This window comes from Salmo salar, chromosome 21 (assembly GCF_965601325.2).
Source record: "Salmo salar chromosome 21, fSalSal1, whole genome shotgun sequence".
In the NCBI taxonomy this organism is placed as follows: Eukaryota; Metazoa; Chordata; class Actinopteri; order Salmoniformes; family Salmonidae; genus Salmo; species Salmo salar.
Window position 1 is genome coordinate 19,549,266 of NC_138311.1, and position 27,943 is coordinate 19,577,208.

The following is a 27,943-nucleotide window of genomic DNA, read 5'->3' on the forward strand; positions in this document are numbered from 1 at the left end:
GCATCGCAATGCCTCGTCGCCCCTCCACAGCCCTCTGTGGTCCCCGGCTTGAAAGAGAAGAGATGTAAAGGAAACTTTAAATGAAAAACATATTAAAGTTTGGCAATCAGAGCGTGCCGCGCAGAGAAGATGATGACGGACCACCGTGACAGAGGGACGAGAGACGATTGGAGGCTTGATTTGTTTTCTCGCTTTGTTCGTTTTTTTCCCCCAAGTCATCCTCCTCTGATACAGTTTTTGGATCAACATTTAAGGGAAACCCCACACAAGCATACGAACATTTGAATGATATACTGTAAAGTAAGAGTTTGCCAGAGTGCATGGCTATTGCACAGTTATATAGACCTAGACTAGTGAATGGATTGTGATATGTTGCACACAGCACAGTAATCCAGGATGTGATGTTATTAACCTCGACCAGTTGCTGATTTATGGCGATTTTGACCTCGACACAGGAATCTATTTGGTGTTCGTGTCCTAGGCAGTAGCAATGGTGACATATGTAGCTAGATGGAGGACAGCGGCTGGGTTTAGAATAGTCCAGCCCCTAGTTTAGACTTGGCCCAGGCAGGGCAGTGGCTGGTCTGGTCTGCACTAGGCTGTTGAGCTGTTGGGCCTATTCCAGAGAGCCAGTGTCCCCCGCTGGGAGCCGAGAGGCCCCCTTAATCACAGCCCCGCTATGACATCATCACCCCTAGCTAACACACAATGGACCACCCTGCACAGGGAGCAGAGCAGAGGACCACACCTATACAACTGTGTGTGTGTGTGTGTGTGTGTGTGTGTGTGTGTGTGTGTGTGTGTGTGTGTGTGTGTGTGTGTGTGTGTGTGTGTGTGTGTGTGTGTGTGTGTGTGTGTGTGTGTGTGTGCACATGCGTGCGTGCGCGCCCATATGTCTACTGACATGTACAGGGATACTACTGCATTCTAACATTACAGAATATAGAAATATTGGCCTGGACATAAACATACTCAGACAATGAAAATACATTTGCACACACAGACACACAACATAGAGAAACACATTACTTTTTTCCTAGCAACTACACACAAATATGTAATTGTCTCAATGCTTATATTAGCTTTGACAGACCATATTGTAACCACAAGTCTTGCATAGTGTGATGTCCTGTAGAGATCCACATGTTCGTAAACTCCATCTATTTCAGACATAAATACAGACAGACGGCATGTCCATAGGAAAAACATTTTATTGAAAAACATTTTCAGTTCGTAACAGACTGGTGGAATGTGTGTCATTTTTCCTCACTTTCATTTCTTGAATGTTTAATCATTTCAACGGTCTGGCCATCTCAAACTGCAAGGGGAGTGGCTACGGATACTGCCACCTGGAAACCTATCAAAACAGACTAAAGAAACCAGGGAGACAAATGAACAACGCAATCATAATACTGTGTTACTTAAAAACTGGACAGAAATCAAATCAAAAACAGAAGAAAAAAAACGAATTCAATAAATATTTATGGTACACACTTATGGCACGAATATGCAGCAGTCGGTTTGGCAACTTTTTCTCATTTTTTTTTTAAAACCAAATTTCCATGGAAACAGTGCAAAAGGGGAGGGAGTGGGAGGACACGGGGCTTTCCAACGAGCACTAGCTAAAATACATAGCAAAAAATTGAAATTTTATACAAAACATCTTACTTTAAGAGTTTATAAAAAAAAAAAAAAATGTTTTATTGGGTTCTTGTCAATATTTACACAAGCTATTTACCAAAAAAAGTAGTATGCTCTGTTTAACTGTAGTGTATTCTGTTTTTTCATTTTTTTTTTCATTTACTTTCCTAAAAAGGTGAATAAGGCTATCGTAACAACCCAGGATCCATATACAATACAAACATTAATGTATTTACAGTTTCTTACCTACAGAAGAACGGTGCAAAATTACTGAGTCAGGTGACCAAGGGCTGACCAATACGAGCAAGGCATTTTACAGTAGCCTGAAGTACTTTTCCTAGCCAGGTTACTAACATTCTCTCAACATTGCCGCGATATTTCATCCATATAACAAGACAGAAAATCTACCCTAGTAATGTTAGGAGGATATCAGTTGTACGTTAGCTAGGATAAGGACATCAGATTCAAAGAAACTAATAAGATTGTCATATTCTGCCGCAGTCAGACAGCAACTAAACAGCAATTTGTATGTGATTCCTAGTGTTTTTCGCTATTTCTTAAATAACTGTCCAGGTGCATTTCATTTTGAAAATGTATCTTTTTTCACAGTTTACCTTGGAACTACGGCACACAGTAAAAAAAACAACAAAAAAAAACATTTAAAATAATACTACAAATGAAAACCTAACAGCAGGCTCGTGTGACGTACTTTGCTAATTTTGTTTTTGTTTCGTTTGTTGTTACATCTCTCAGTGGTTTAAGAACACTTTCCATAGGTGTAGGTTTCTCTCGATTCTTAAAAAAATAAAGAAAAATTGCATATTGCAGATTTTGTAGCCTCTTAGAGGCACAAACCTTGTATCATACAAGGCTTGGCTTTTTCGGTGAAATTTGATGTTCTTAATGAACTAATGAGAATGTTGGTAGTGAGCAGATACATGTTTGGGGCGTGGTCTAAGTCACAATCTAGTTCTCGTTTTCTTTTGTGAATAAACAGGAAAATAGCTGTCTCACTGGACTTGCTCAAGAGGAGGTACACACACACACTCACTCTCACACACAGAGAAAACACTACCACGTGGTAGTGAGGGGGAAGGGGGCACAGGGTAATCGTGGGAATCTTCCCATGGTCCTTTGGGAGATGCTACAGTGGAGTGTGGGATATACTGCTGGTCTGCCTCGTGCACCCGGTTATGCTATTTTGGGTCCAACAACCTCCTCTCCCCTTCGGGACATGCGTCCAGGCTGCCCTCCCTGTCCCCTTCCCAGGCCCTAGCCCTGTATATCTGGAAAAAAAGGCAGCCATTTGGGTGGGAGTTGATGAAAAGGTGGGACATTATGGGTGAAATAGATATCAAATCATGAAAACCCTAGCTTGCATAATGTGCACTTTTATACCATAATATATTAACGTTAACTTCTCATTACCGCCTTTCTGACAACACCTGTGCTCTGTGTCTATCATAAATATATTCTGCATTTTTCAGATGGTTTTTTGCCTTCCTTTTTTGTTTTCAAATGTCCTCCTTTAAAATGTACACCTATTTTGTTACAAAAAATTATAATAATCAAAAACTCACAATAAGGAAATGCTAAAGATGATGCTTGAAAAACAGTGACAATGCGCTTTGATGTCCCTGTGCTTTTTAAAAGTTGAGTATGAGAGCACCAGTCCACCTGTTCGGGCCATTTTGGGGCCTCCGGGGCCCTTGCTGCCCCTGGGAGCAGACAATACAGTACCTAGAGCTGTTTTAGCCAGCGGCTGGGTTAAACTCAACTAGACCTGGGACTCTCTTATCTTTACCTTTCTTCAATGTCTCGGAAACTGCAGCAGTAAGGCAGGTTGGGATATCTGATTGCCTGTACTTCCAGTTTAATTAACACCTCTTCATGTTGTAAAGTCCTATCTGTGGAAAATTCAAGCCAGCCCTCGCTACTGTTATCCATTACTGAAGGGATACAGTCTCTCTCTCTCACTCTCTCTCACACTACCACTGCCACTCTCTCCCTCTCTGTGACTGACTGCCTGGGTGGAGGGATATCAGGGGGGTTAAAAGTGCTGCTCTATTGTTCGCTTAGCTCCCACACCCTTCTCAGAAGCCACCTGGCTAGCCCTGACCCCACAGAGGGGGTATAATGAGCACCCTATACCCTGACGGGGTGGAGCCCACATAAAACCCCTCATCTTCTTCTCCCTCTTTAAGTCCTGCTCTCTGCTCTCCCAGTCCTGGGTTGCAGGGTGTGTGTGTGTGTGTGTGTGTGTGTGTGTGTGTGTGTGTGTGTGTGTGTGTGTGTGTGTGTGTGTGTGTGTGTGTGTGTGTGTGTGTGTGTGTGTGTGTGTTTATCACATACACCATCACGACATGAGCTGCGACAATACCACATCACAAAAAAAATATATATCTGCAAGTTCAACAATACCAGCAATGAAAACCAGAAATGAACCAACAATATGACACTACGAAAAGGAATCATGTTCTTTTACAAACCTTTTTTTCAAGTAACAACTTTAATGAATCATGATGCTAGAAAGTAAAAGGTGTCGTCGGACAATGAGGGAAAAGTGGGCTGTAACTAGTACGAGGACCTGAACAGTTCACAATGAGTGAGAGTGGGTGATGTGTGGGTGGGTGGTAGGGTGAGTGGTGTCCATGTGTCAGTCAGGAAAGTCCCAGAGTGGATATTTCCAAATCCCTCTTGTTTTTTCCCCTCGTCCATCATTTAATCCACAAAGTGTCTCTGGCCAATGAGGAGAGGGACTGACTGACATTACTAACATGAGTTCATGGTCGGGCCCTTCCTTTTCCTCTTCTAATCTCTCTGCCATCCCTCTCTTCCTCCCTCCTTTGTCTCTTCCCCAGCAATAGTCTCTCTCAGGGAGAATACCAGGGTAGGATATCGACCTTCTCCTCATCTGTCCATCCTATTTCAAAACAAACGCGTGGGTGCGTCTTTCTGTCTCTCCGTCCGTCTGTCCGTCAACACACAAACACATGCGCTCGGATCCCCCAGCGTCAGTCGTAGTGCGCAAAGAAACAGAGAGCTACTGTTAGAGGAGAGGAGCGGAGAGGAACGGAGAGGAGGGATCCCCAAAAAGCCCCAGAGAGCAGCAGCAGCTTTACTCTGTGAGATCTCCAACGAATCCCAACAATGAAGAATAATAACAGGAATAGTAAAGTTCAACAAGAAAAACAACAGAGATGTGGGGGAGGAAGGAGAGCTAGAGCGTTCTGGGGGGCGTTCACGGAGGAGCGGTGCCTGGGGGGAGGGGGGGTGGGTGGAGCTGAGCTCAGACCTTGTAGTAGATGTTGGCGGGGCTCTGGGGGGGCATCTCCTGAACAATGTACACCGGGTGACCGTAGTCCCCGCTGACTTTCTCGTAGTGTGGGCAGAAGACGCTGTCTGCAGTCCTGAGCGGGATGATGATGTCACTGGGCTCCGAGCCGTTGTTGTTGCCGCTGCCGCCCCGTTTGGGCGTGGCCAGTGTGCTGAGGGACAGCGTGGTGGCGTGCTGTGGCGAGTGCTTGCGGTGCCGCCGCCGGTACTTGAGCAGCAGCACGACCAGCATGATGATGATGATGATGAAGATAACGCTGCCCGAGGCGATGCCGGCAAACAGGGCCACTTCAGAGCCGATGACACTGGAGGATTTCCCGCCCGTCCCTTGGTCGCCCTCACCCTCCCTGTACGACGGACCTGACAGGAGAAGAAGGAGAAAAAAGAAACAGTGAGCGAAAATCTTTCTAAAACAGAGTGTCAGGTCATACAGATTGAGAGTGGCATGGAGGGAGGGAGAATGGAGAAAGAGAGGGTGGGGTCGTAGAAGGATTAGGGGTCTCCTTCCAGTTTTATCCTTCCATTCTCTCTCTCTCTCTCTCTCTCTCTCTCTCCATCTTCATTATGTCAGAGTGAAGGTGAAAGGCAGGCGGATGGAGCACAATGACCAGAGAGTAAAGGCTCCTTTCACACGGCTCTCCCCTTAAGGTCACATTCGATCTCTGGTCTATTCAAATACAGCTGGTGGTCACTACAGCCTTGGAGCTACGGCACAGCACAGTCCCACATAGCACAAAATGGCTGAAGTGGGTTTTCAATGCAGTAGCATGTCAATGAAAAACATGTCAAACTGAATGTAGAGACATTCCTTTTCTACTTACGACTAAGTCCACAAGGAAGTTGATAGTATTATACGATGAAGCAACATTCACTGTAAAACCCAAGCAAGCTGTGTCATCTCCATTAATAACAACGACTATTGTATACATCCAGGACTCAAGGGCAGGTCGATTCCCTTCTCCCCCTAGGATAGGGGCCTGGGAAGCAGGATTACTGTGTCTCCCTGTCTGGCTCCACTCCCCTGAGGGCTAGTGCTGGAGCTATGGTGGATGGCAGTGGGCCCAACGCAGGTACCCTTCCGTTGTTTTACAAGGGGATTATGCTGCCTCAGACACTTTGCTCGAACCACTGACGCCCATGTGCTCCTGCTCCGAGCCCAGGAGGAGGGATGAGGAGGGGAGAAGATGCTGAGGTCTGCAGATTGGGGTGCCAACGCGGATTTAGTGGCGCGCTGGCAGATTTGTGCGCCGGGTTGTCAGAGGGATTTGAGTGCGAACACAGAAAGGTGGGGCTAAAGGAGCCGCGCCCTCGGTAACAGGGCAGCGAGTGTCTCTACGCCTCCACCGCAGCAGCGTTTATATAGGTCAGCTTGTTTTCACTCCTCGACTGATTTTTTTCCCCCCTCAAAATTCTTTGGAGATTTTAACTGCTATTTAATAAGAGAGATAAGAGCGGTCAGTGTGTGTGTGTGTGTGTGTGTGTGTGTGTATGTGTGTGTGTGTGTGTGTGTGTGTGTGTGGTGTGTGTGTGTGTGTGTGTGTGTGTGTGTGTGTGTGTGTGTGTGTGTGTGTGTGTGTGTGTGTGTGTGTGTGTGTGTGTGTGTGTGTGTGTGTGTGTGTGTGTGTGTGAGGAGAACAAGTGCGAGTCTGTGCTCCGAAGCCGGTAATATGTTGGATGGCGATTGGATCATTTTCCTGAAAATGTCACTTTGCGGACAGGAAGTGGGGCGGGGATGGAGATACTGTAAGTTTGGGAGCCCAGCAGAGATGCCTATCAGTTTTATGGGCAACTTTCAATTACCAGGAGAAGAAATGCTGACCTTTATTTCCTAAGCTTACCCACACTCACACACACACACTCTCACACACACACTCTCACACACATGCTCACAGACACTCTCAACCTGCTTTTACCTAAACTGTCTTAGAAAGGTAGACCTGAATGCCTGATGATTTCGTAAGTCTCTCTTAGTACGCTTACCTTTCTTCTCCAGCACTTCGTTTGGTTTGTATGACTCCTTGTCGGGGTGCTTGGGAGGGTATCTAGTGGGGTAGTCTTTGGGTGAGATAGGGTCAGAGGGATCTGGAAGACATAGATAAGGAACACAACTATCAGACACAATGACATGGATGATTCACTTAAGGTTAGGGAAAATAGGATGTGTGTGTGTGTGTGGGGGTTAAGGTTAGGGAAAATAGGATGTGTGTGTGTGTGTGTGTGTGTGTGTGTGTGTGTGTGTGTGTGTGTGTGTGTGTGTGTGTGTGTGTGTGTGTGTGTGCTGTGCATATGTCTCGTGCAGTGTGTGTGTGTGTGTAGCATGCTTGCACGTGTGTGTGTGTGTGTGTTTGTGTGTGTGTGTGTGTTTGTGTTGTGTGTTGTGTGTTGTGTGTGTGTGTGTGTGTGTGTGTGTGTGTGTGTGTGTGTGTGTGTGTGTGTGTGTGTGTGTGTGTGTGGCGCTGCTCTTAATGAAACGCAGCACTCCTGATTAATTCCCTGACCTTCAGCAGTTTTCAGTGAGCTGCTGCTGTTGTGGATGGCAACCTCAGGAAATTACCCCATTGGGTGGCGAGGCAACTGATTTATGAATAATCATGGTCATTAATTACCGGCAGGTGCCGGGCGGCGGGTGTCACCACAGAGGACAGATGTGGTGTGTGTGTGTGTGTGTGTGTGTGTGTGTGTGTGTGTGTGTGTGTGTGTGTGTGTGTGTGTGTGTGTGTGTGTGTGTGTGTGTGTGTGTGTGTGTGTGTGTGTGTGTGTGTGTGTGTGTGTGTGTGTCAACTGGGGACATTTGGTCAACTGGGGACATTTTGCTCGTCCCCAAAAGGTCAAATGCTATTTCTAGGGTTAAGGCTAGGTTTTGGGGGTAAGGATAGGGTTAAGGTTAGGGAAAATAGGATGTGTGTGTGTGTGTGTGTGTGTGTGTGTGTGTGTGTGTGTGTGTGTGTGTGTGTGTGTGTGTGTGTGTGTGTGTGTGTGTGTGTGTGTGTGTGTGTGTGTGTATCCATCTCCTGATCCATCACAATTCAGCTCCATTAAATCTGGAGACCCACCACCACTCCCTCTCTCTCTCTTTCTCTTTGTCTGTCGTAAGTGTCATGGAGGCTATTGGGCTGAATAATGAAATACCTCACAATGCCTCAGATAACCTTACTGTGTGTTATGTAAATACAGTCTCATACAATTACGCTGTCCCTCAGTCTCATACTCATTTCAATTTTCTATCAGGTTATCTGTTTATAACTATACGCCGCCAGCACTCACATACACTTACAAATGCCATTTGAATGAAGGAGTAACACTCACTTTGTCCCACTTTCATGATTATCTTCATGGACTTCATCTTGCACACCCCTCCTTCCTGGTTCTCCAGGCCCTCCATTGTGCCATTTGATGTTGCTGAGAGAGAGAGGGGGGGGGGGTTAGCATTAGCCACTGTGCTAACATCATCGCAAACAGCAAAATAACAGTACAGTGATATGTACATTAAGTCTGCCTTGGGCTGAACAGCCACATTTGAAAGACGTCAGGGAAACGTTGAAAGCCCCTAACAAGCGAGTGATTTATTTTTAATAAAGTCACAATCCATCCCCTCGCCACCCCAGTCACTCCAAACTGCTGCCAGAATATTCCACGTAGCCCACGCCTCCAAAGTCAATTAGCTTGAGTAATTGTGTTTGTAATATCTCTAACTGAGCTGACTGGCCCAGTGGAACAGCCAGTTACGGAGACAGAGAGATTCGGAGACAATAGAACAGGAACAATAGGTGCTGAGACACAGGAAACTCTTCAGTGGCTTATAGGACATTAACATGTACGACACTCTGGAGAATGCTACAGTGGTATTAGAAGAACCAACTAGCGCAAATACAACTCTCAAACACTCTAACCTAAACCTGCTGAAGGGTATAGAAAAGGGGAAAAAAAACAAGAGGAAATAAATGATTAATAAAAGAGAGGGAAATAAACAATCGCAGGAAAGGTCAAATCTTGTTTTGGGTTTTTTTCCGTTGAAGGCGAGATGAAAAGGCAGTGAAAACAACTGAGGGAATGGATAGAGGTGCTAAATATTTCAGTAACCCTTAAATATAAAAGAGCTTAAAGGGTTTGAGAAGCTGTTTAAACAGCGGCAAGAGCAGCAGAAGTGGTGCACTAAACACTGTGTTTTGGGGAGCGCTGAGCAGCGGTGAGCAGATGTCGGAGAGCGGATATGAGGGAGGCGAAAGACGTCCCACATGTGATAGAGGAACAAAATGGGCCCCTAAACAGATGCTGGGAGGACTTTTAAAGACAGAAAAGCAGATTAGAAAATAACATTAAAATGCTGTATACAGATGTAGCCTGCACGCCCATGGCAGAATCAGTAGAGTGTGACTAGCTACATTATAAGCAGTGAGTGCTGCTCTGTGGATATAGCCATGGCATGGACCTCCATACTGATTTCACACTGGACCTCCCTGCCTGGGCCTATTCTCTCCCAAACCCTCCCTGCTTCAGCCTATTCTCTCCCAGTCCCTCACTTCCTGGGCCTTTTCTCTCCCAGTCCCTCTGCTGCCCCTAGAGGCAGCTGGTAGCACTGCATCTGGTATGGGGGGTTGGGAGAGGGGGCTTGTGGTCTATCAGGTCAGTAACACAGAGGCTAACGAGCAGCCAGGGCTTAGCGGGTTGGCCTCCCGCCAGCGTGCAGTGGCCCGCATTCAATGTTCCCCCCTCCTGCTCCTCTCTCTTTAAACTCCCTCCCTCTGTCCAATGCCCCCTCTCTCTCTCTCTCTCTCTACACCCCTCCCCTCCACAAGAAGACAGGCGCCTCACAGCCTGCTCCCTCCCTCCTACCACCCTCACTCACCACCCCCCCCTCGCCCGCCTTGCCCCTCACCCCCTGTCCCCATCTCTCCCACCCACACCTCCTCGCGCCAAATCCTTTTCATCAACCGGAAGGGAATTTAAAAGCAGGTGCTTCTGTGCTATCCCTGCGAAACCAGCGTTGAAAAAAAATGTGGCTCTGTACTGCCCACCGCTTTCTCTAGCTCTGTTTTTTTTTTTTTTTTTTTACATTCCTCAACTTCAATCACTTTTATACGAACATTTTGGACTGGGATGGAAATGGACCGACACAAAGAGCATGGTTACAAGGACTGTGTTTTTCCTTTCTACCTCTCCCTCGCTCTTTCTCCCTCTCTCCCTCTCCCAAGCCAACCTATGGATTTTTGTGGTGGGACGACAAGCACATTATGTGCAAAGCTTCTTAAAACCTTGTGCGTTCTTGTGTGTGTGTGTGTGTGTGTGTGTGTGTGTGTGTGTGTGTGTGTGTGTGTGTGTGTGTGTGTGTGTGTGTGTGTGTGTGTGTGTGTGTGTGTGTGTGTGTGTGTGTGTGTGTGTGTGTGGTGTAATATGCGTTATATAGCTCTGTTTGTGTTATCCTGTCTTTTCCTCATTATGAGATGATTATAATATCGCTGATAATGACAATGTGTGTGTTTGCGCGTATGTGTGTGTGGGGGTGAGTGAGTGTGCGTGCGTGCGTGCGTGCATGGGTGTGTGCATGTGCTTGTTTGTGGATAGCAGGACAGGGTGCAGGCTTGAGGTCTCAGGATGAACTGCAACAGCAGGCATATATCTGGGTCTTCTGTCCCTCCAATACCTCCAAGGTGCCCTCTCTCTCTCTCTCTCTCTCCTCAGCCACTCCTACAAAACCCCTTTGCACCACAAACACACACCCAAACAGTCAACCCCCTATAAAAACGTGACAACACAGGCTGCTAAAAGTAGTGGCCCATCGGCACAGCTCTAGGATCAGCTCATCCTCCCCAACTCCTTACCTTAACCATTAAAACAAACACACAAAACTGATCAGTCTCTGGGCGAATATTCATTCCTACTGAGCTAAAAGCACACAACCTACCCCCTAGCTGGCTTCCTCGGCAGTACGGCAGGGGCTGGAGGCTAGCAGCAATGAACTGGTTGAGAACAGAATGGGATTTTTGACTGGCCTGCCTGGCTACCTGACTGCCTCGTTACTCTGCACTGGGCTGTTTGGCAGGAAAAGCTAGCTGCTAGCTGTAATCCCTGTGCTAAAGGAACGTCAGGGAGGATAGACTTCACTCATACATGCCCCTCACAAATGGATTTTCTTCCACCACCAGCGCCTTACAGAGCGCAGATAAGACTTAGCTAGGCAGAGAGAGAGAGAGAGAGAGAGAGAGAGAGAGAGAGAGAGAGAGAGAGAGAGAGAGAGCGCGAGAGAGCAAGAGAGAGAAAGAGAGAGAGGAAAAGAAAGATTATTCCATCATGCCCAAAGATGAGAGAGTGGTTCGGCTGCTGCTCGACCTAGCCCAGAGGAAGAAAAAAGAGTGAGAGATGGAGAGGACGAGAGAGGGAGGGAGAGAGATGTGACGTGTCACTTTTCCTTCAGGCCACATTCACTCAAATGTCCTTGCGGATTTAAGAGTCCATTTTGTCATGCTAACTCTTTTAGCTCTCACTCAGGTTGCATGTTTGCTGGGGCTAGTTCCTTTCAGAGCACTTCCAAAGCATTCTGTGTTAAACCACAAATTCACCGCGTGCACACACACACACACACACAAACAAACCACCGAGGGAGATGGCTGATCAAGAGAAATCCCACACTGGAAATGGCAAATCACCTCAGCGGATAGAAGTGACAGCTCTCACACACCCACGACCAATTTAGACGACACACAAACACATACTCTCAAACAACAAAACACACACCAACACAAACTCACAACATACAGCAGTAAGTGTGGCCAAACGTTCATTGCTTTGAAGGCTTTTTTAGCGTGTGCGAAACAGCAAGCAACAGAAATAGCACTGCCATATAAATATCCCAAACTCTCCTAATTCTCATCTCTCAACCACTACAGCTAACTCCCTTTGTCTCAATAGCACCGATACTTCAAAGGCTATCGTTAATCATTCAGCCCCTTAACTCCATTTATTTGTTTTGATCAAATCAGGAGACTGAAAATAAGAATCTGCCTCTTTAATGAGCGCTATTCAATTGTGTGTTTCAATCAAGACCGAGGATGCAGACTTTCAGCACTTAACTCAATTTCCCCGCCCGGCTAATACAGCTCCTAGTAACAAACCCCCTCTGTGCGTGTGAGTGAGCATAATTAACACACCACTCTGAGCCAATGAGGAGCCATCAAAACACAGGAATAGAGCGCGAGAGAGAGATAGAGCGGTAAAGACAGAGAGGTAGAGTGAGAGAGAGAGAGATTCAGCTATGGTATAAATGACGCCCTCTCTACTTGCTGTGGGGCGTGAAGCCACGACCCCAGCGCCATCGTCATGGCGCTGGGGTCGTGGGCTAGTTAGCGCTAGTCAGTGTCGTGTACCTTAATCTCCTGCGACAGAGGGGGAAACCTCTCATTCAGGCCCACCGTGAACCCCCAGAACAGGCCGGGGAAAGGCAGGGTCAACCCAAATATATACCAACCCCCCTCCCTAACCCCCCCCCCCCCAATCACATCTCAGCCCTCCCTCGCTCCTCTGATGTCTTAATATGGTCATGTAATAATATAGTCATTAATCAGACATTCATCCAGAGAGACTTCAATAATATTCCCATTTCATCAATACGTGTGGCCCATGTGGCAACCAATCCCCACCCCAACCATCATCTGTCTGTGTACACACACTGTCCTACGGTTGAGAGGTTGGAGCGAAGTTGCGACAGTAGGAAATCCCCTCAGTGCATGAGTATAATAGAGACTGAGAATAGTTGTTTTTAAAAAAATCTATTTTCTATTTTGACTGACAAATAGGTGATTAAAATCTTAATGGAATTCCCCCATGCAGCTCCATAAATTCAGTCAAATATTCTGTCTCTCCCTTGCTCTCTGTCTCAACCCCCCCCCCCCACCCCTCCCTCCCTCCACCCCTCCCTATTTAGCTCATGTAATCATCTTGCTCACTAAGTTCCCGGCTGCAGGCAATGCTGCCTACCACAATCACATCAAACTCATCTGCCTCCAACTGGAGCAGCATTGTAGCCCAGCTCTTAGAGTATGCTGCTCTAAAAGGCACACACACACACACACACACACACACACACACACACACACACACACAGAGTAAAGCAAATACACACATAGTGTAACAATGTAGCTTTCAAAATACAGAAATCTGGCCCGTATGATGCATTTTGAAAACTTGATTGCTGACTTGAGTCCCAAAATGCAAAAACATTTTGGGACTATATCAACAATGGACTAATGAAACAAATACCCAAATATATTTTTGGGGAGGAGTTTTCCTTTAAGGTTTATGATAGGGTTAAAAAAAAATCTCCCAGTGGACGGTATTGAAATTGTATGCATGCAAAAGGCATCTCTGGGGACCTGGACAAACATGTAATACTGCAGTGGATCTGGTGTGACCAGGCTGAGAATGCACAACTACACTGACAACCAACTACGTGCACACTAATAATTCCCTATTAAACTGATTATGGCAATAGGCCGTGAATGACATTAGTCATGTAAACACCTTATTCTGCTTATCATAATCGAAGTAAAGTAAGCATACGTTGATTAAAACATCTGGTTTTCTGAGCAATCCTTTGAATTACTAGGACACGTAAACAGCTTAATTGCCGTTCAAGCGGTGTATTTGATTTTATCTGCGCGTGTGTCAGCACCGGTAGCCTCCCTCTTATGCGCGAGTGAAGGGAGTTTTGGAAAAACTGAAAATATGCATCTTAGAAAAGTGTTTTCACGTACAAACACACAAATGTCCGAACTCAGAATCAAATAGGCTTCACAAAAATACCACGGCCGCTCTGGTAGAACGTTTATTTCTGATTGGCCATTTTCTGTGTCTATTTAAGTGTAATCAGGCGGCCTGATTTCAGTTGTGTCCATGCAAACAGGACTATTAGGGACGTCGTTCCTCTTGCAAAGCATGTAAACGTTTTAAACAAACGATTATATAAATCTGACTATCCACAATAATCGTATTATGGTCCGCATGGATCCGTACTCAATAAGAGTGGGTCACGTTTAGTTTATGAGAGGCGGGTTGCGATGTGTTTAAATCCAAAACATTATTTGAGACACAAATTGAAGAGCTAATGTCACAGTTGTTTGAATAGAGCCTGAAGGGACGTTCCCCTTGAGTCTGTGTCTGAGCTAAACACAGCTAGGCAGAGCTAATCCATTCGGTTGATTCAGAGATTCCATTGATGTGGGCCAAACTGATTAAAAGCCGAAATCAGGATTAAACACTCTTTAATTAATTACTTATTGAGTGCCGCTCACCACCAAAAACCCAATGAAAATCCCAAGTGAACTTTTCCAAGGCGGAATTGGTCACAGTTCGATGCGTTTTTTACTGCACAACTATCTGCACGACACACACACAAAATACACAAACACACAGTCTCACAGACACCGTCAGATTTTTTTCCGAGGCGGAATTGGTCACAGCTCGATGCATTTTTACTGAAGAACATATGCACATACACGCACACACACACAAAATACAAACACACAGTCACACATAGTTATAAAAAAATGTTTTGTCTAAAATAGCCTTTGTCTATTTAAGATCTCACACCAAATAGACAAAGGCAAAATTCACAGCAGAAGTCACTCACATAACCACATTTAGCAAACACAAACCTACTCTCCTTCTTCCCTCCTACACACACTCACATTCATCCCTCCATTCCTCCTTGTTCTTCTCTGGCCCCGGTGCTAGGGCTTGTGAAGAGGAGGCTGTGTTATCTACCTAGTGTATGTATATACATGCTGCAGTGCAGCTCTGCCTTGCCTTCTTGCTTTTCCAGCTGCAAGCCTCTAGCTAGCTACCATGCTACTGAACAAGAGGCAATTAACAGCTATGTGAACCCATGCTCGGCTGGAGAAATGGCCCCTTTCTCTCTCCCGGCTATACATTACCATCTAGGTAAAAAAAAAAGAATAGGAGAGGTGGGAGGGATGGGGCATGGGGGGGGGGCACCATGAATCTGCAAGTGCAGCAAAATTGGATTTTCTTCCTTTTCTTAAAAGAAAGTTTGAATAGAACTTCTCTCTCATCTCTCTCTCTCTCACACACACACACACACACACACACACACACACACACACACACACACAAACACTATCTCTTTCCCTCCCTCTAATCTAATCAGCTTGCAAGCCTGATTGAGTGTGCTGGTGTTTGAGAGGAGAAATGGTGTGAGTGTGTCAATTTGAACTCTGAACTGAGAGAATTTCTGTGCGATAGAGAGGGATAGACTGACAGAGAAATGGATAGATAGAGAGGGCTTTGTTGACATAGCCGGGTACTGTGTGTGTGTGTGTGTGTGTGTGTGTGTGTGTGTGTGTGTGTGTGTGTGTGTGTGTGCGTGCGTGCGTGCGCGCTCTATGTAACCAAGTATCTGTTGGTGTTTACCTTTTTTCTACACAGCCCTAGCTGTGGAAGCCAAATAGAGAGATGTGCTGGGCTCATCCCAGAGTGTGATCATAAGCAGCATTGGAGACGCAGAATGAATAAACAGCAGCACAGCCTCATTAATAATGAACGTTGTGTTGAGGCAGGCGGCTCTACTGTACTGTGTAGTGGCTGCTGTAGAGGTGGGGGGGGGGTGTGGTCTCTCTCTGCATCACCCTCTCTCTGCCTTGCAGGTAGCTACTGAGGGAGTTTGATCAACCCTTTGTAGTCGCCCCATCAACCCTACCACCACACACAGACCTGTTTATACAGCTGTGTGTGTGTGTGTGTGTGTGTGTGTGTGTGTGTGTGTGTGTGTGTGTGTGTGTGTGTGTGTGTGTGTGTGTGTGTGTGTGTGTGTGTGTGTGTGTGTGTGTGTGTGTGTGTGTGTGTGTGTGCGTGTGTCAGCTCATCGGGTCCTTTTACAGTTCATCTTAACGTAACAGAGTGTCAAGAGGCAAGACGTTCAAAGCCTAGCCTGCTGTTAGAGAACACAACCCATGTGTCTGTGACCCTGGCATAACATATTGAACTGTGACTGTTTACCTAACACTTTGCACGTGCAGGTGTCTGAAGGGTAGTTCAACACAAACTGTATCTACTAGTCTCCACTACAGGCTACTGACATGGCTAGCTCGCATAAAAACGTGGTCCATCTGCAAACGTAGAGGACTCTATTTACTAAGCTGACTGGGAAACAGTTTCTATTCGTTCAACGTATAAATGCTAGCCCTCCTTTCCTTCTCTTCCATCCTCTCCTCCTCTCCAGTCAGTCAGAAAGAGGGCCCTCCCCTGGTTTGACAGCTCACAGATGGCAGTGGCAGAACCACCCAGATGGTGCTGTTCTCTCCACCCCCCCCCCCGTCAGCACACCACAGATGGTTCAGTCCAACACCCATCTTTTAAAACCAGGGGGTTGTCACAGCATCACAAAGTATGAAGACACCCTAGTAGTAAGGCACCCTTGCCATGATCACACAAGAACTGGAAACCAAAAATCAGTCATCTTTGCCTAGCGACAGCAATACCTAACTGTGATTGGCTATCAAACAGCAGTGAGTGCTCATGATAAAAACAGAAAAGGAAATGCACTTATATATGTGTTACTATGAGGCACTTACAGATGATGTAGTAGTCTTTCCCTCTGAAGAACTCCAGGCCCCACAGGTTGGGGCTGAACTCCTGAAACTTGAGTGTGAACTTGACATCCTGGTCAGGCTTGTCACAGTTGAGCAGCGGCGTGTCAGCCTTGGTGATGGTGCAGCTCTCCAGCTGCTCCCTGGGAACCATGTGGATCTTGTAATACTCCACCCCATCACGCACCCCTCCGTCCACCCGTGGGCACACTATGTCCAATTTATCTCCGATCTGAGGATATAACACCAGGCCCTGCCCTGGCACGAATCTGGAGAGAAAGAGATGGGAGAGGGACGGAAGACAGGGAGAGATGGGGGGGAAGAGAGGGAGAGATGGGGGGGAAGAGAGGGAGAGATGGGGGGAAGAGAGGGAGAGATGGGGGGAAGAGAGGGAGAGATGGGGGGAAGAGAGGGAGAGATGGGGGGAAGAGAGGGAGAGATGGGGAAAGAGAGGGAGAGATGGGGGAAGAGAGGGAGAGATGGGGAAAGAGAGGGAGAGATGGGGGAAGAGAGGGAGAGATGGGGAACGAGAGGGAGAGATGGGGGAAGAGAGTGAGAGATGGGGAAAGAGAGGGAGAGATGGGGAAAGAGAGGGAGAGATGGGGGGAAGAGAGGGAGAGATGGGGGGAAGAGAGGGGGAGGTGGGGGGAAGAGAGGGAGAGATGGGGGAAGAGAGGGAGAGATGGGGGAAGAGAGGGAGAGATGGGGGAAGAGAGGGAGAGATGGGGGAAGAGAGGGAGAGATGGGGGGAAGAGAGGGAGAGATGGGGGGAAGAGAGGGAGAGATGGGGGAAGAGAGGGAGAGATGGGGGAAGAGAGGGAGAGATGGGGAAAGAGAGGGAGAGATGTAAAAACCAGTTTGATACGGTCAACAATTGACCTCTCGTTCTAATTCATTAGGTATTCAGTATTTGTGCACATTAATGAATGTTCCTTTCCCAAAAGAAGGCAAAGTCAGTTGAATTATTGATGAGTTAATTACTAATTAGCTTCATCAATCCAAGCGACGATGAAAGATAATGACAGTGTATAGCAGTTGTTTCGGCAGAAGTGACCCCAATATTTCAGGACAAAGTCAAAGAAGTGTTTAACACTAATCTGGCCGCGATGGAGGGAACGAGTAATTACACAGATAAAGGACGAGAAGACAAAAAGATAAAGCTCCTACACACTATCAGGGAGATGTTGGCGATACTGAACGTCCCCGTGTACAAATTAGGAAGATCTTGCTTATAATAAAATAAGACAACTTTTCACACAGACATTCACACCACACACACTATGCCTAGAGGCCAGGCCTATTTTTACTGGTGGAGTTTCATCCCCCTACCCTCTGAGGTATATTCCCCCTAAATGCAAAACATGAAAGTTTAGGAGCTTAGTGGAGAGCCCCCTCCAGCATTCCCTGTCTGGCTTTCCTCTTCTCTCCTCTCCGTATACAGTCGGAGGCACTACCTCATATTCATGGTGTTAACTAATCTGCCCCGTGCTTGAATGAGAAAGGAAATGTTTTCCAATGTTATCCTTGAAGCACAACAGGTTCTATCCAAAATACTAGGGGGGGCATGAGAGTGGCAGAGCAAAGATAAAATACAGTTAAATACAGTTGAATTTTAATAGCTATAAGGACATGTACAGAATAGGCTTAAATGCTGACCCCCCCTTGATTTTTTTATCGGAGTACTACTGTATTTGAAATCTTATCCATTGGCTTGGGTCTATCTGACACAGTGTTGTGTTAACCTCTGGAGGGGGGTCACAATACTTTGACCCTACTGTTGGGTTTATATGGGGTCTATATGGGGAGCTAGAGGGACACACACACAGTCCTCGGGGGTCGCTTTTGCTTTCATTTCTCTCTCCCGCCCTCCCCATCTCTCTCCCTCCCTTTTCAGCTCCTTGGGTTGTGTGTTGGATAGTGCTGGCAGAGGGCTCATTATCTTCAGTCACCTCTGACCCCTCAGAGAGCGCATGAGGAGTTGAGACTAGGCCATCAAGGGTGATTATCAAGCCTAAAATACAGCACTTTTCTCCTAATGGAGGGAAACACACACATACACACACACACATTTTCCCTGACTACAAAAGCATGAGCAAACTTGAGGAACTTGAACGCAGGGGAATGGTGGCAGCCATTGTACTCTGACTATATTCCAATTAACAGACAGTTCTAAGTAATACTAACAGTGAAAACTGCAGAGCAATGCTACAGACAATCACTATTTACAGGCTACCTATACCCACTCTTTCTGAAACAAACACATGCAATCACATACTGATCTAGGATCTTAATTTGAGCCAGTTTGATACAGCAGGAAAATAATCCTGCAGCAACACGAAATGTTAATTATTATGTGGATTATAATTAATGAACATTTCTGTAGGAAAATCAAGTGAAAGTGGACATTTCAAACTATAGAATACTTTTTGAACCTCAAATACACAACAAGTTGTACATTTCCTGCATTGCAGGAAGTTCTCCTGCAACATGGTGATCAAATTAAGATCCTACATCTGTAATATCTATTTCTCTCTGTCTCTGTCTCTCACACACACAAACACCCCATGTGCACAGTTGCATGCACACACGGCCAGTGTGCTTATCTAGGGCGAGAGAGTGTTGTGTCCCCCCTGGGGCGCTACTCAGCAGCGGTACAGTACAGCATGTCCACTGAGAGCCCAGAGAGAGACAGAGCCGATGGGAGACTAAATGTATGGATGTAGTATCATCATACTACTTCAGAGGAGGGGAGGGGTCGAGACAGAGAGAAAGAGATAGGGAGAGAGCGAAGGAGAAAGGCCTACAGTGGCTTCAGCGATGAGGAATGGAAAATGGAGATATGATTGTAGAGCTAAGAGATATATAGAACAATTATTGCATGTGTGTGTGTGTGTGTGAGAGAGACAGAGAGAGACAGAGAGAGAGAGAGAGAGAGAGAGAGAGAGAGAGAGAGAGAGAGAGAGAGAGAGAGAGTTGACGGGCCAGGTAAGTAAGTGTTGAGGCGTTTATCTCCATGGCTGATCTAGCATTGCTAAAGCCTGTGGCTGGTGCGGAGGGCGTCATGAGCGTAATGAAAACACTACTGCACAAAGAGCTAGACATCAGATTACTATCTCTCTCTCTACTTCCTTATCTATCTCCTTGCTCAGTTTGTCCCTTGTTTGGATAGTCAGGATTGAGGAAACAGTCACTGCCCACCACTGCTTTTGTGCTTTTGTGCGTATGACTGTATGTTTGCGTACGAAGGTGAGACTTCTCCTCCCGCCCTCTGTCCACTCCCTCCACACACAAGGAAACTTGCACGCTGACACACATTCAATCACACACACACACACACACACAAACGCACACACAATGACGTAGTCTGTTTAAAGATTTCATTAGAACCTCGACTGACAATCCTATCGGAGTCAGCATCATGCAGCATTCTCATGGAACCACTTAACTTCCCTTTAATACTAGTGGTTTTGACTGCATGAAAGCTATCTCACAGGGAGTTGTACCTTCAGGAGATTAATATAAACACCTCCACACTCACTCACACAGAGAAAGACAAACACACACTCATCACAAATGTCTTCTGTCAAACACCTGACCAAACACACACGCACACACACACACACACACAGTAGGCTACTCGACCTCATCCTTTTCCTTCTCAGAATTTTCATTCAAAATGGAGATCTGCCTTCGCCAGGTGCAGAAAGACACAGAGAGAAAGAACTGTCTTACTCTGAGACAGTTACATTTCAAAACGGGGGGGGGGGGGGGGGGGGTGCGATATAGAGAAAATTAGAAAAGAAAAACAGAGAAATTGTCCGCTTATACACGCGTTCTTTTGTATCCCTCCATCACTCTCTCCCTGGGTTGTCCTGTGCGGAGATATCTGTTTGTAACACACACCCGTCCCCCTGTCCCTCCCACTGGCAGCCATTAGAACAAAACACCAGGTAGGCAAGGTCACCTAGACGGGTGAGGAGACAGAACCAGACATTACAGCTCCGCCTGCCCTGCACCTCAATACAGTCATGACAGCTACCGCTCAACAGCTGCATCTCTCACACCCCGGGTACAGACCAACGGGAGAGAGAGCGAGTGGACGGAGGGCGAATAGTGTGATGGAGAGAAGGGGGGAAAAAACGGAGGGAGGGGGTAAACAAGTAAAAGCCTGTCCTAGCTTCTCGTGTTAGTAAATGGCTTTAACCCTCGCTTTAAGGCACACTTGCCCCTTCACCCCTCCTCCTCTCCCTCCCCTCCTCCCTCCTCCCCTTCCCCCGTTTGTCCCTGTGAGTGACTGAGGTTCTGTGGGTCATAAATATATCCAGGGCTGTGCTTCATGGCTGTGCTTCAGGGCTGTTCTTCGTACAGCACTCAAGCAGAGTGCTGTACGAGGACCACTATACGGTGTTTATCACTTGGCTGTACTGCTGTTAACAAGCCCACCATGGGCCTCCACACATACATTATGACCTGCTATAATCACAGAGGCTGGGCCATGGAGAAAGGTATGGGGATGGAGAGGTGAGGGGGACAGGAGAGTGTGTGAGTGTGCATACGTGACGGTTTGTGCGCATGGAGATAAAGAACAAACTGAAGTCCAACCCTGTGGGCATGGAGTATGTGTTTGTGCATGCATACGTGTCAGTGTGCAGACGTGCATATGTGCGTGTACGTCTGCGGGCCTACCCGTGACATACAGGGTCCGGAGAATAGGCACAACAGCGCCCACCTCAGGAAAAACAGAAGAAAAGTGATCACAACCCCTCCTATACCCCTCTAATCTATTACGTTTCTTCTTGAATTACATACGACCCTGTCTAAATCCACTGGTGCTGCGCTCGCCGCAGCCCGGAGAAAAGTCACAATGTGGGTAAAAGCAAAAGTGTTGCCTCAGTTCGAGCAGGCGGCTCTCCTATAAACCTACTGTCACTCCATTTGGTGCCGAGGTGAGAATAGCCACAGGTGCCTGCTCTTACTACAGCTCGCTCTCTCTCTCTCTCTGTCTCTCTCTCTCTCTCTCTCTCTCTCTCACTCTCTCACACTCTCACACTCTCTCTCTCTCTCTCTCTCTCACTCACTCACTCCAAGGATACGTGACAAAAAAGAAACGAGCCGGAGCACAGGTGGGTGAGACACGAAAAGGGGCTTGACAGTAAATCAACGAGCTGACATCTGTTTTCCTCATACATCTTATCCCCCTTTCTCTCTCTTTCAACTTTGGTGTCTTTTTTAGGGGGTGCCGTGGGAGGATGGGGGTGAGGTTTCGGGCCGGGGAGGGGAGGGTGGTGTTTCTGCTTCCTGGGGTTATGACCGTCCCATCTGCTGCCAGTAAAAACCTGTAAGATCTATCCTTCATTTCTGTCTTTCTCACCCCTTCTATCTCGCTTTCTCGCTCTCTAAATCCTACATTTCTTCTCTCTCTCTCTCGATCTATCTTTCTAGGTATCTTTCTTAAATCCCGGACGAGCTATTTGTGTGGCCTGCCAAGAAAAAAAAAATACCGATATAATGAGAGCCAAGACATAATCCTGTCCCAATAGCCTCTGCTCCTCAATCCCAGAGTTGTAAGAAAGCCCTGAAAAGAGGGAGGATAACAAAGGAGAGGAATATAGAACGATGGAAGACAACACAGTGGGAAGGAGGAAGGGATACAGCAGTGTCTGACTTTTAATCATCGGCCCACTATGGATATGAATTAGTCTAGGGGGACAATGAGACAAGACAAGGGATAGCAGGAGTTAATCCACCCACGCTGTAACCTCTTCGCCCTTTGTCGGCCAAGGGGACAGGGGTCTTTATCCCTCCTCAGTAGACTGCCACCCTATCCCCCCCCTCTCCCTCTATGTCTCTCTGCCTTCGGCCCTAACTTTCATCCACTAATCCAGGCCTATGGGGCCCTCCTCAGCCCACCAATAATTACCCCACGGCCCCTACAATTGTATATGAAAACATACAACTATAAGGCAACCAGCTGCAATAGGACCTTGAGTTTGCTCAATCCAATTTTCACATAAACCTTTTGTTAAGCACCCTCCAATCCTATCGCAGCTGGGTGCCTTACGATTGTACGGTGAACCATGTCTTCTTTTTTTTTGACAGTGTAGGGGCCCACGCTTCTCTCCTTCTCGCTTTACCTCTCTTTCTCTCAATCTCTTTCCCTTTCCCTCCCTCCGACTTTCATGAATGCGACCTTAATCATCAACTTTTCTTCTGGGCGTTGTCATGGGAGACCTGTCTATTGAACCCTACCTCTCAGTACACTGTGTTAACACAGGATGATTTCACTCTTTCCCCCCACAATCCCTCTCTTTCTCGACTCCCCGTTTCCTTCTCGTTCCATTTTCTCTCTGCAATCCCAGCACGAACCCGACCCACCCTTCCCCGATAGACAGAGAGCTAAATTAAAACAAGGGGATTTTTTGGGGGTATTTTCTTTCCTTTGAGAGAGATAGAGGGGGGGATAGACAAAATCAGTGGGGACTCCCTGGGTAGATCGTGATGGGGTAAAATGGTAGAGGGCGAGATGGGGTGGGGAAGGAGGAGGACAACGTTCAGCCTGCCCTCGTCACTCATTCATGATGGATCTACATCTCTATGCCCCCTTCCCCTCCCTCCCCCATCCCCCCCCATTCACAAAAGGACTGTGCCTGCCTGCCTGCTACAAAGGCCCGGGGTTCTATGTAATCTCTTAATGAACTGCACTGGAGAAGAGGGACCGTTCCCTCACATAAACCGTGTAAAGCAGGCCTCCCTTTTGTTTCTCGCACCCAACTACAAAATGGATTACTAGAGGAAGGAGGCAGGGGGGTGGCCGTGGCATGGGGGAGTTGGGGCGCTAGTCTTTCTGGGGAGGCTCAGGCATCAGTGGTAAAGTAGTAAAGCATAAACGACAATGAGGTTTAAATCGACACACTGAGGGCCCTATGGTGTGAGGAGAGTGAGAGAGAGAGAGAGATTGTCAGAGAGAGAGAGAGAGATTGTCAGAGAGAGAGAGAGAAGGGGAGAGAGAGAGAGAGAGAGAGAGAGAGAGAGAGAGAGAGAGAGAGAGAGAGAGAGAGAGAGAGAGAGAGAATAGCATAGCTCCGGCCTTCTCCACTCGCTCAGCCTACACACAAAGCCATTGGACTGGCCTAAAGGCAAGGCAAAGCAAAGCATTTTAACATCCCCCCTCCCTGAATACTAAAAGAAGAAAACGACTCAAACTACTAGGGAGAGAAGCTCTGTTCAATTTATTGGACTTGAAAATCAAACATTCTTATGCTTTATTGAGAAATGCATATCATTGAATAAAATTAAATATAAATAAATATTTTAATGACAATAAAGTAAAATGTTTTACGGAACCGCTATCTTTCATGACAATCTTATAGCACATTTAAAAACTTCAATAGAGAGATAATGAGATTAGGGATTCAAAATACATTTAGAGGCTGTATTTCAAGGCCCACTCAACAGTTTGATCCCATATGACTAGGTAGGCCTATTCCAATGATGTAAAATGTAATTAACTTTGTAATTCTGCCAGCAGAATATAGCAAAGTTGAATTAGGCTACTCAGGGTCAAAGGGTTAGTATATGGCCAGAGAATAACGTCCCCTGACCTGATCATTAGCTTTGAACTCGTCACCCAGACAGAACGTAAAGAATGTGCAAACACGCTCATTCCAACGCTAGAACACACGCTAATTCAGTGGAATGCCCGCTGTCTTTGTGGGCCTAGTAAAGGCCTAAACTTGCTTTGAGGGTAGACACTTTTTCGGGCTATTTTCAAAAAGAAGAGTGACATGCCACATTAAATGACACATAGCAATTTGAAAGGCATGCTTTCGCTGCTATAAATGTGGCATGTGTTCCATTTAGAACGTTCCCTTTACAGAAAAGAAAAGATGGGCTATTTCTACAAGCACATAGGCCTATATATGCATGTATTGTGGAGGTCTAGGCCTGCTAAAAACATAAAATAGATTAGAATAGGCTTTGACATACGTATAGGCTAGGCATATGCCAACCAGGCTATTGTATTATGATTAATTGATGATTTTAACAATTAATGATGTATTTTATTGATGCTGTTTTTACCCTCAATAGACAACAATGTGCCACGGCGGAAGGTTAAAAGTCGGCCTAAATAAATTCACATTAGGCCTCGAGTGGTGTGTGACCAATTTTGACTTTGCGGCTGGCCTATCTAGCAAAAACCGCTTTTAGCTCTGCCTCCAGGACAAGATTCATCCCAATAAAAATGCACCTGCAAACGCTTAACGCAAAGCAGGTGTCATTGCGACTTGGTGTAGCCTATTCGCATCAATCGTCTCGCATCCGCGCTACAGACCCACTCAACTCCAAACGGTGATCTAAGAGCATAACCACTGCGAGTGCGTCTCATACCTCTGTGCAACCTTGCATCTCACACACTCGAGGCTGCTGGTGTAATGATTTCAAAACATGTACAGTAAATATTGTATAGCATCGAGAGAGAGAGAGAGAGAGAGAGAGAAAATATATATATATACGTATTTGGTAGTGATTTATAGGCGATTCAATGATAACGACTTCTGCCAATCCTTCTTCATGATCATCATCATTCCTGCCGAGTGCAAACGGTTGTTGCCGCCATCATTCCACGGCCAGAAAAGCCTACAGGCTAAAGCGACACCAATCTATGCATGCGGAGCAACTCTTCATTAGGATCCATGCTCAAGGTAAAAGCCGAAATCCTCTAATAAATTCCGACGATAAATAGTACAGCAATAAGGCCAACAACGCCATCAGAACTCACCGAGGTGAATCCACAAACTGATAAAGGATAGAGCGCGCATTCATAAAAAGGTGATTATCAATCATTAAGAAATAGTAACAATGGACACCTGTTAGACTTTCTATCGTAACGTTCCCGATACCACTTGTTTCATATTTACTTATCTATGCCTGTTTAGGAGGGATAGTTAGGCTATATTTGCAAGATCCTTGTTGAATTGAAGCCAAAAGTTAAATTATTAAGCGAGTTCGAGTTTCGCCGTGACGAAATGGGCACAAAGAGGAGAGCCCACCCATTGGGGGTTTGACCCCCTGAAATTTCTCGTCTGAGGTTGCAATGTTTAATGCATAATTCAACTCTGGGGGCTATTTTCTGTCCGGTGAAATTCCATTTTCATGGGGCTGACTAGAGTTAGTGATGGTTGCAAATGAGACCACAAGTTAAAAGGGGATATAGGCCTTCTGCCCTTAACGTATTCAGTTCAATAGTAGTGACTACACTATCATATTTCATCCCATATTATGCAATTTTTACTGTAAGTAGATACTTAAACCAAGTATTAATTTGGACTGGGCCCCTACTGTAAATTCTGAAGTTGGTTAGGCCTACCAAACAAAAAAATGTGGCCCATAGAACAGCTACATCGACTAAAACTAATGTCAACAAATACGATCCAACTTTCTGTGAATAATATACAATTACAAATAGGCCTTATGTGAACATTTATTTTGATATAGGCTAATAACATTCGGTTAAAAAGCCACGGATGTATTTAATAGGCTATCCAAAGTGAATGTATAATGTAATGTATTCCATTTAGTGCGGAAAATGAAAGCAATGAAGATAAAAAATGAAAAGGCTTTATCATATGCCTCCATTTGAATTCAAATTATTTAAATTGTACGATTTTCCATATTTTGGTGAAGTAGGCCTGACTATTATTGACCAAGAAGAAGTGGGGCGTAATATTAATTCCAAAGTCAGTTTGGCTCAACATGCTATTAGCACATCTTGTCGAAAAGCATCCGTTATCCCTGGTGTGCACAATTTACCACTATGCCGTCTACAGAAGACACACGACAACTAAGAATCTTCTAAATACCTAGCATTCATCATCTCACAATCAACATCGCCTATACGTGTACATTACCACCATCACCCCGTGCGCGGCCGTCAGCGCAAACCGGCATCTCAACGCAAAATCACCCCATTAAAATGGATATCAATGAGCTGTTCTATCACTTTATACGTTAAGAGTATTACACCTATCATGTCAGGTAGCCTATTTCTATAGAAACCTCTGTAATAAAATAACGTCACAAGTCTTATTTACAAAAGTCACGGACAGCGCTAAATAGTGTATTTTTTGACATATTTTCCCGTGTTCAATGAGTGTGGACGACGCGTGCTTCACTTACTTGGTATTTGTTGTGTTCCAATATATGGACTCCAGAATTATCGCCCGGGACAAGTTCACCTTGCACGCAATAAACAAAACTCCAAAATAATATCTCCACATCGAGTCCCCCATTATTGCTGTCTTCGGGGAGGGTCACAATCCGTTCCGAAATGATATGTCCAAAAAAAAGAGACGTGAAACGCACAAGAGAATGACCGAGGCAATTAGACTCTATATCCCGATCAAATAAGCTAAAAAGGGACGAAGAAGCAAATGCGTACGGCGATCAAATATAGAGCATTTCCAAGAAAGGACCTGGTGCCGAGTTAGTCCCTTTATAAGAGCTCCTCGGGAATACAAAACCAGAGGCGCACGGCAGTCTTTCATACAGAGGGAGTCGAGAAGAGAGCGCGTTGATATTCTCCCTCAGTGAGCAGACCTTAGCACCGGGTACATTCCTTACAACAGAAAGGCGACCCGTGTCGCCGCCGATGTCCACTTCCACAAGCGCAGACGCAAATAGCCTATTAAATCCCCAGTTTGTCGGGTTCTAGGTAAACCAGCCAAGGTACCAATCCAAAGTGCGCGAGCTTCTCTCGAATAGCAGCAGACAAGAGAGAGAACGGCTCGAGGTATAGTATTCCCCTTTGAGCTGGTGATGTGCAAACTGGCTGCAAATGAACTGTGGATGAGAGTAGAAAAATTAAGAAAAAACGATGATATCGAATGAACAAAAATAAAAATGAAAGAAACCAAATCAACTCAAATTAAAGTTATCATACTATGGGTCCCTTTCGGTTGCAAAATAATTGCTGTGGGTTGAATCCTGCAGATCCGAATGAAATGCTTGGCGAAAACGTAGGGATGCTTGAATGCAGCGCCGAGCCTGGATTGCAAGTAACTGCAAGTGATCGCGACTCGGAATATTTGGCAGAGCTTGTTTTACCGAGACTCCGCCCACGTTTATGTTCATTGGGCAGCTCTCCGAAAGTCAATAGGAATACTCCTGTCAATCAAACGAAGCAGCTCGGCAACTGGTTCAACTGCAAAACAGCAGTATTAGCTAATGGAATAGAATTGGAGAAAGCAGTCGAATCACGTTATATTGTATCAATAGGCCTAGCGCATTGACCAAGACGGATATTTTATCTAAAAAACGGTCTAAAATAAAGTGCAATAGGCTATGCATGACACTTAGTGCGCTGAAAACAT

The 27,943-nt window shown here is 45.9% G+C and overlaps 1 protein-coding gene across 1 annotated transcript; it reads right to left on the reverse strand.

Moving 5' to 3' along the window:
* Positions 1-1,193: 1,193 nt before the first annotated feature.
* Positions 1,194-27,637, reverse strand: efnb2a (ephrin-B2a). Its single transcript, XM_014163980.3, has 5 exons — positions 26,751-27,637; positions 16,560-16,843; positions 8,284-8,376; positions 6,958-7,059; positions 1,194-5,337 (listed from the first exon to the last, which is right to left on the reverse strand). The coding sequence occupies exons 1-5, from the start codon at positions 26,861-26,863 to the stop codon at positions 4,931-4,933; spliced, it is 999 nt and encodes a 332-aa protein (XP_014019455.1). The 5' UTR covers positions 26,864-27,637; the 3' UTR covers positions 1,194-4,930.
* Positions 27,638-27,943: the final 306 nt, after the last annotated feature.

Excerpts from the sequence above, each read along its gene's own strand:
- efnb2a (XM_014163980.3), bottom strand. The coding sequence starts at position 26,863 with ATGGGGGACTCGATGTGGAGATATTATTTTGGAGTTTTGTTTATTGCG. Across the intron at positions 7,060-8,283 it reads AATCATGAAAGTGGGACAAA|ATCCCTCTGACCCTATCTCA; the intron begins GTGAGTGTTACT and ends TATGTCTTCCAG. Across the intron at positions 5,338-6,957 it reads CGAAGTGCTGGAGAAGAAAG|GTCCGTCGTACAGGGAGGGT; the intron begins GTAAGCGTACTA and ends TTCTCCTGTCAG.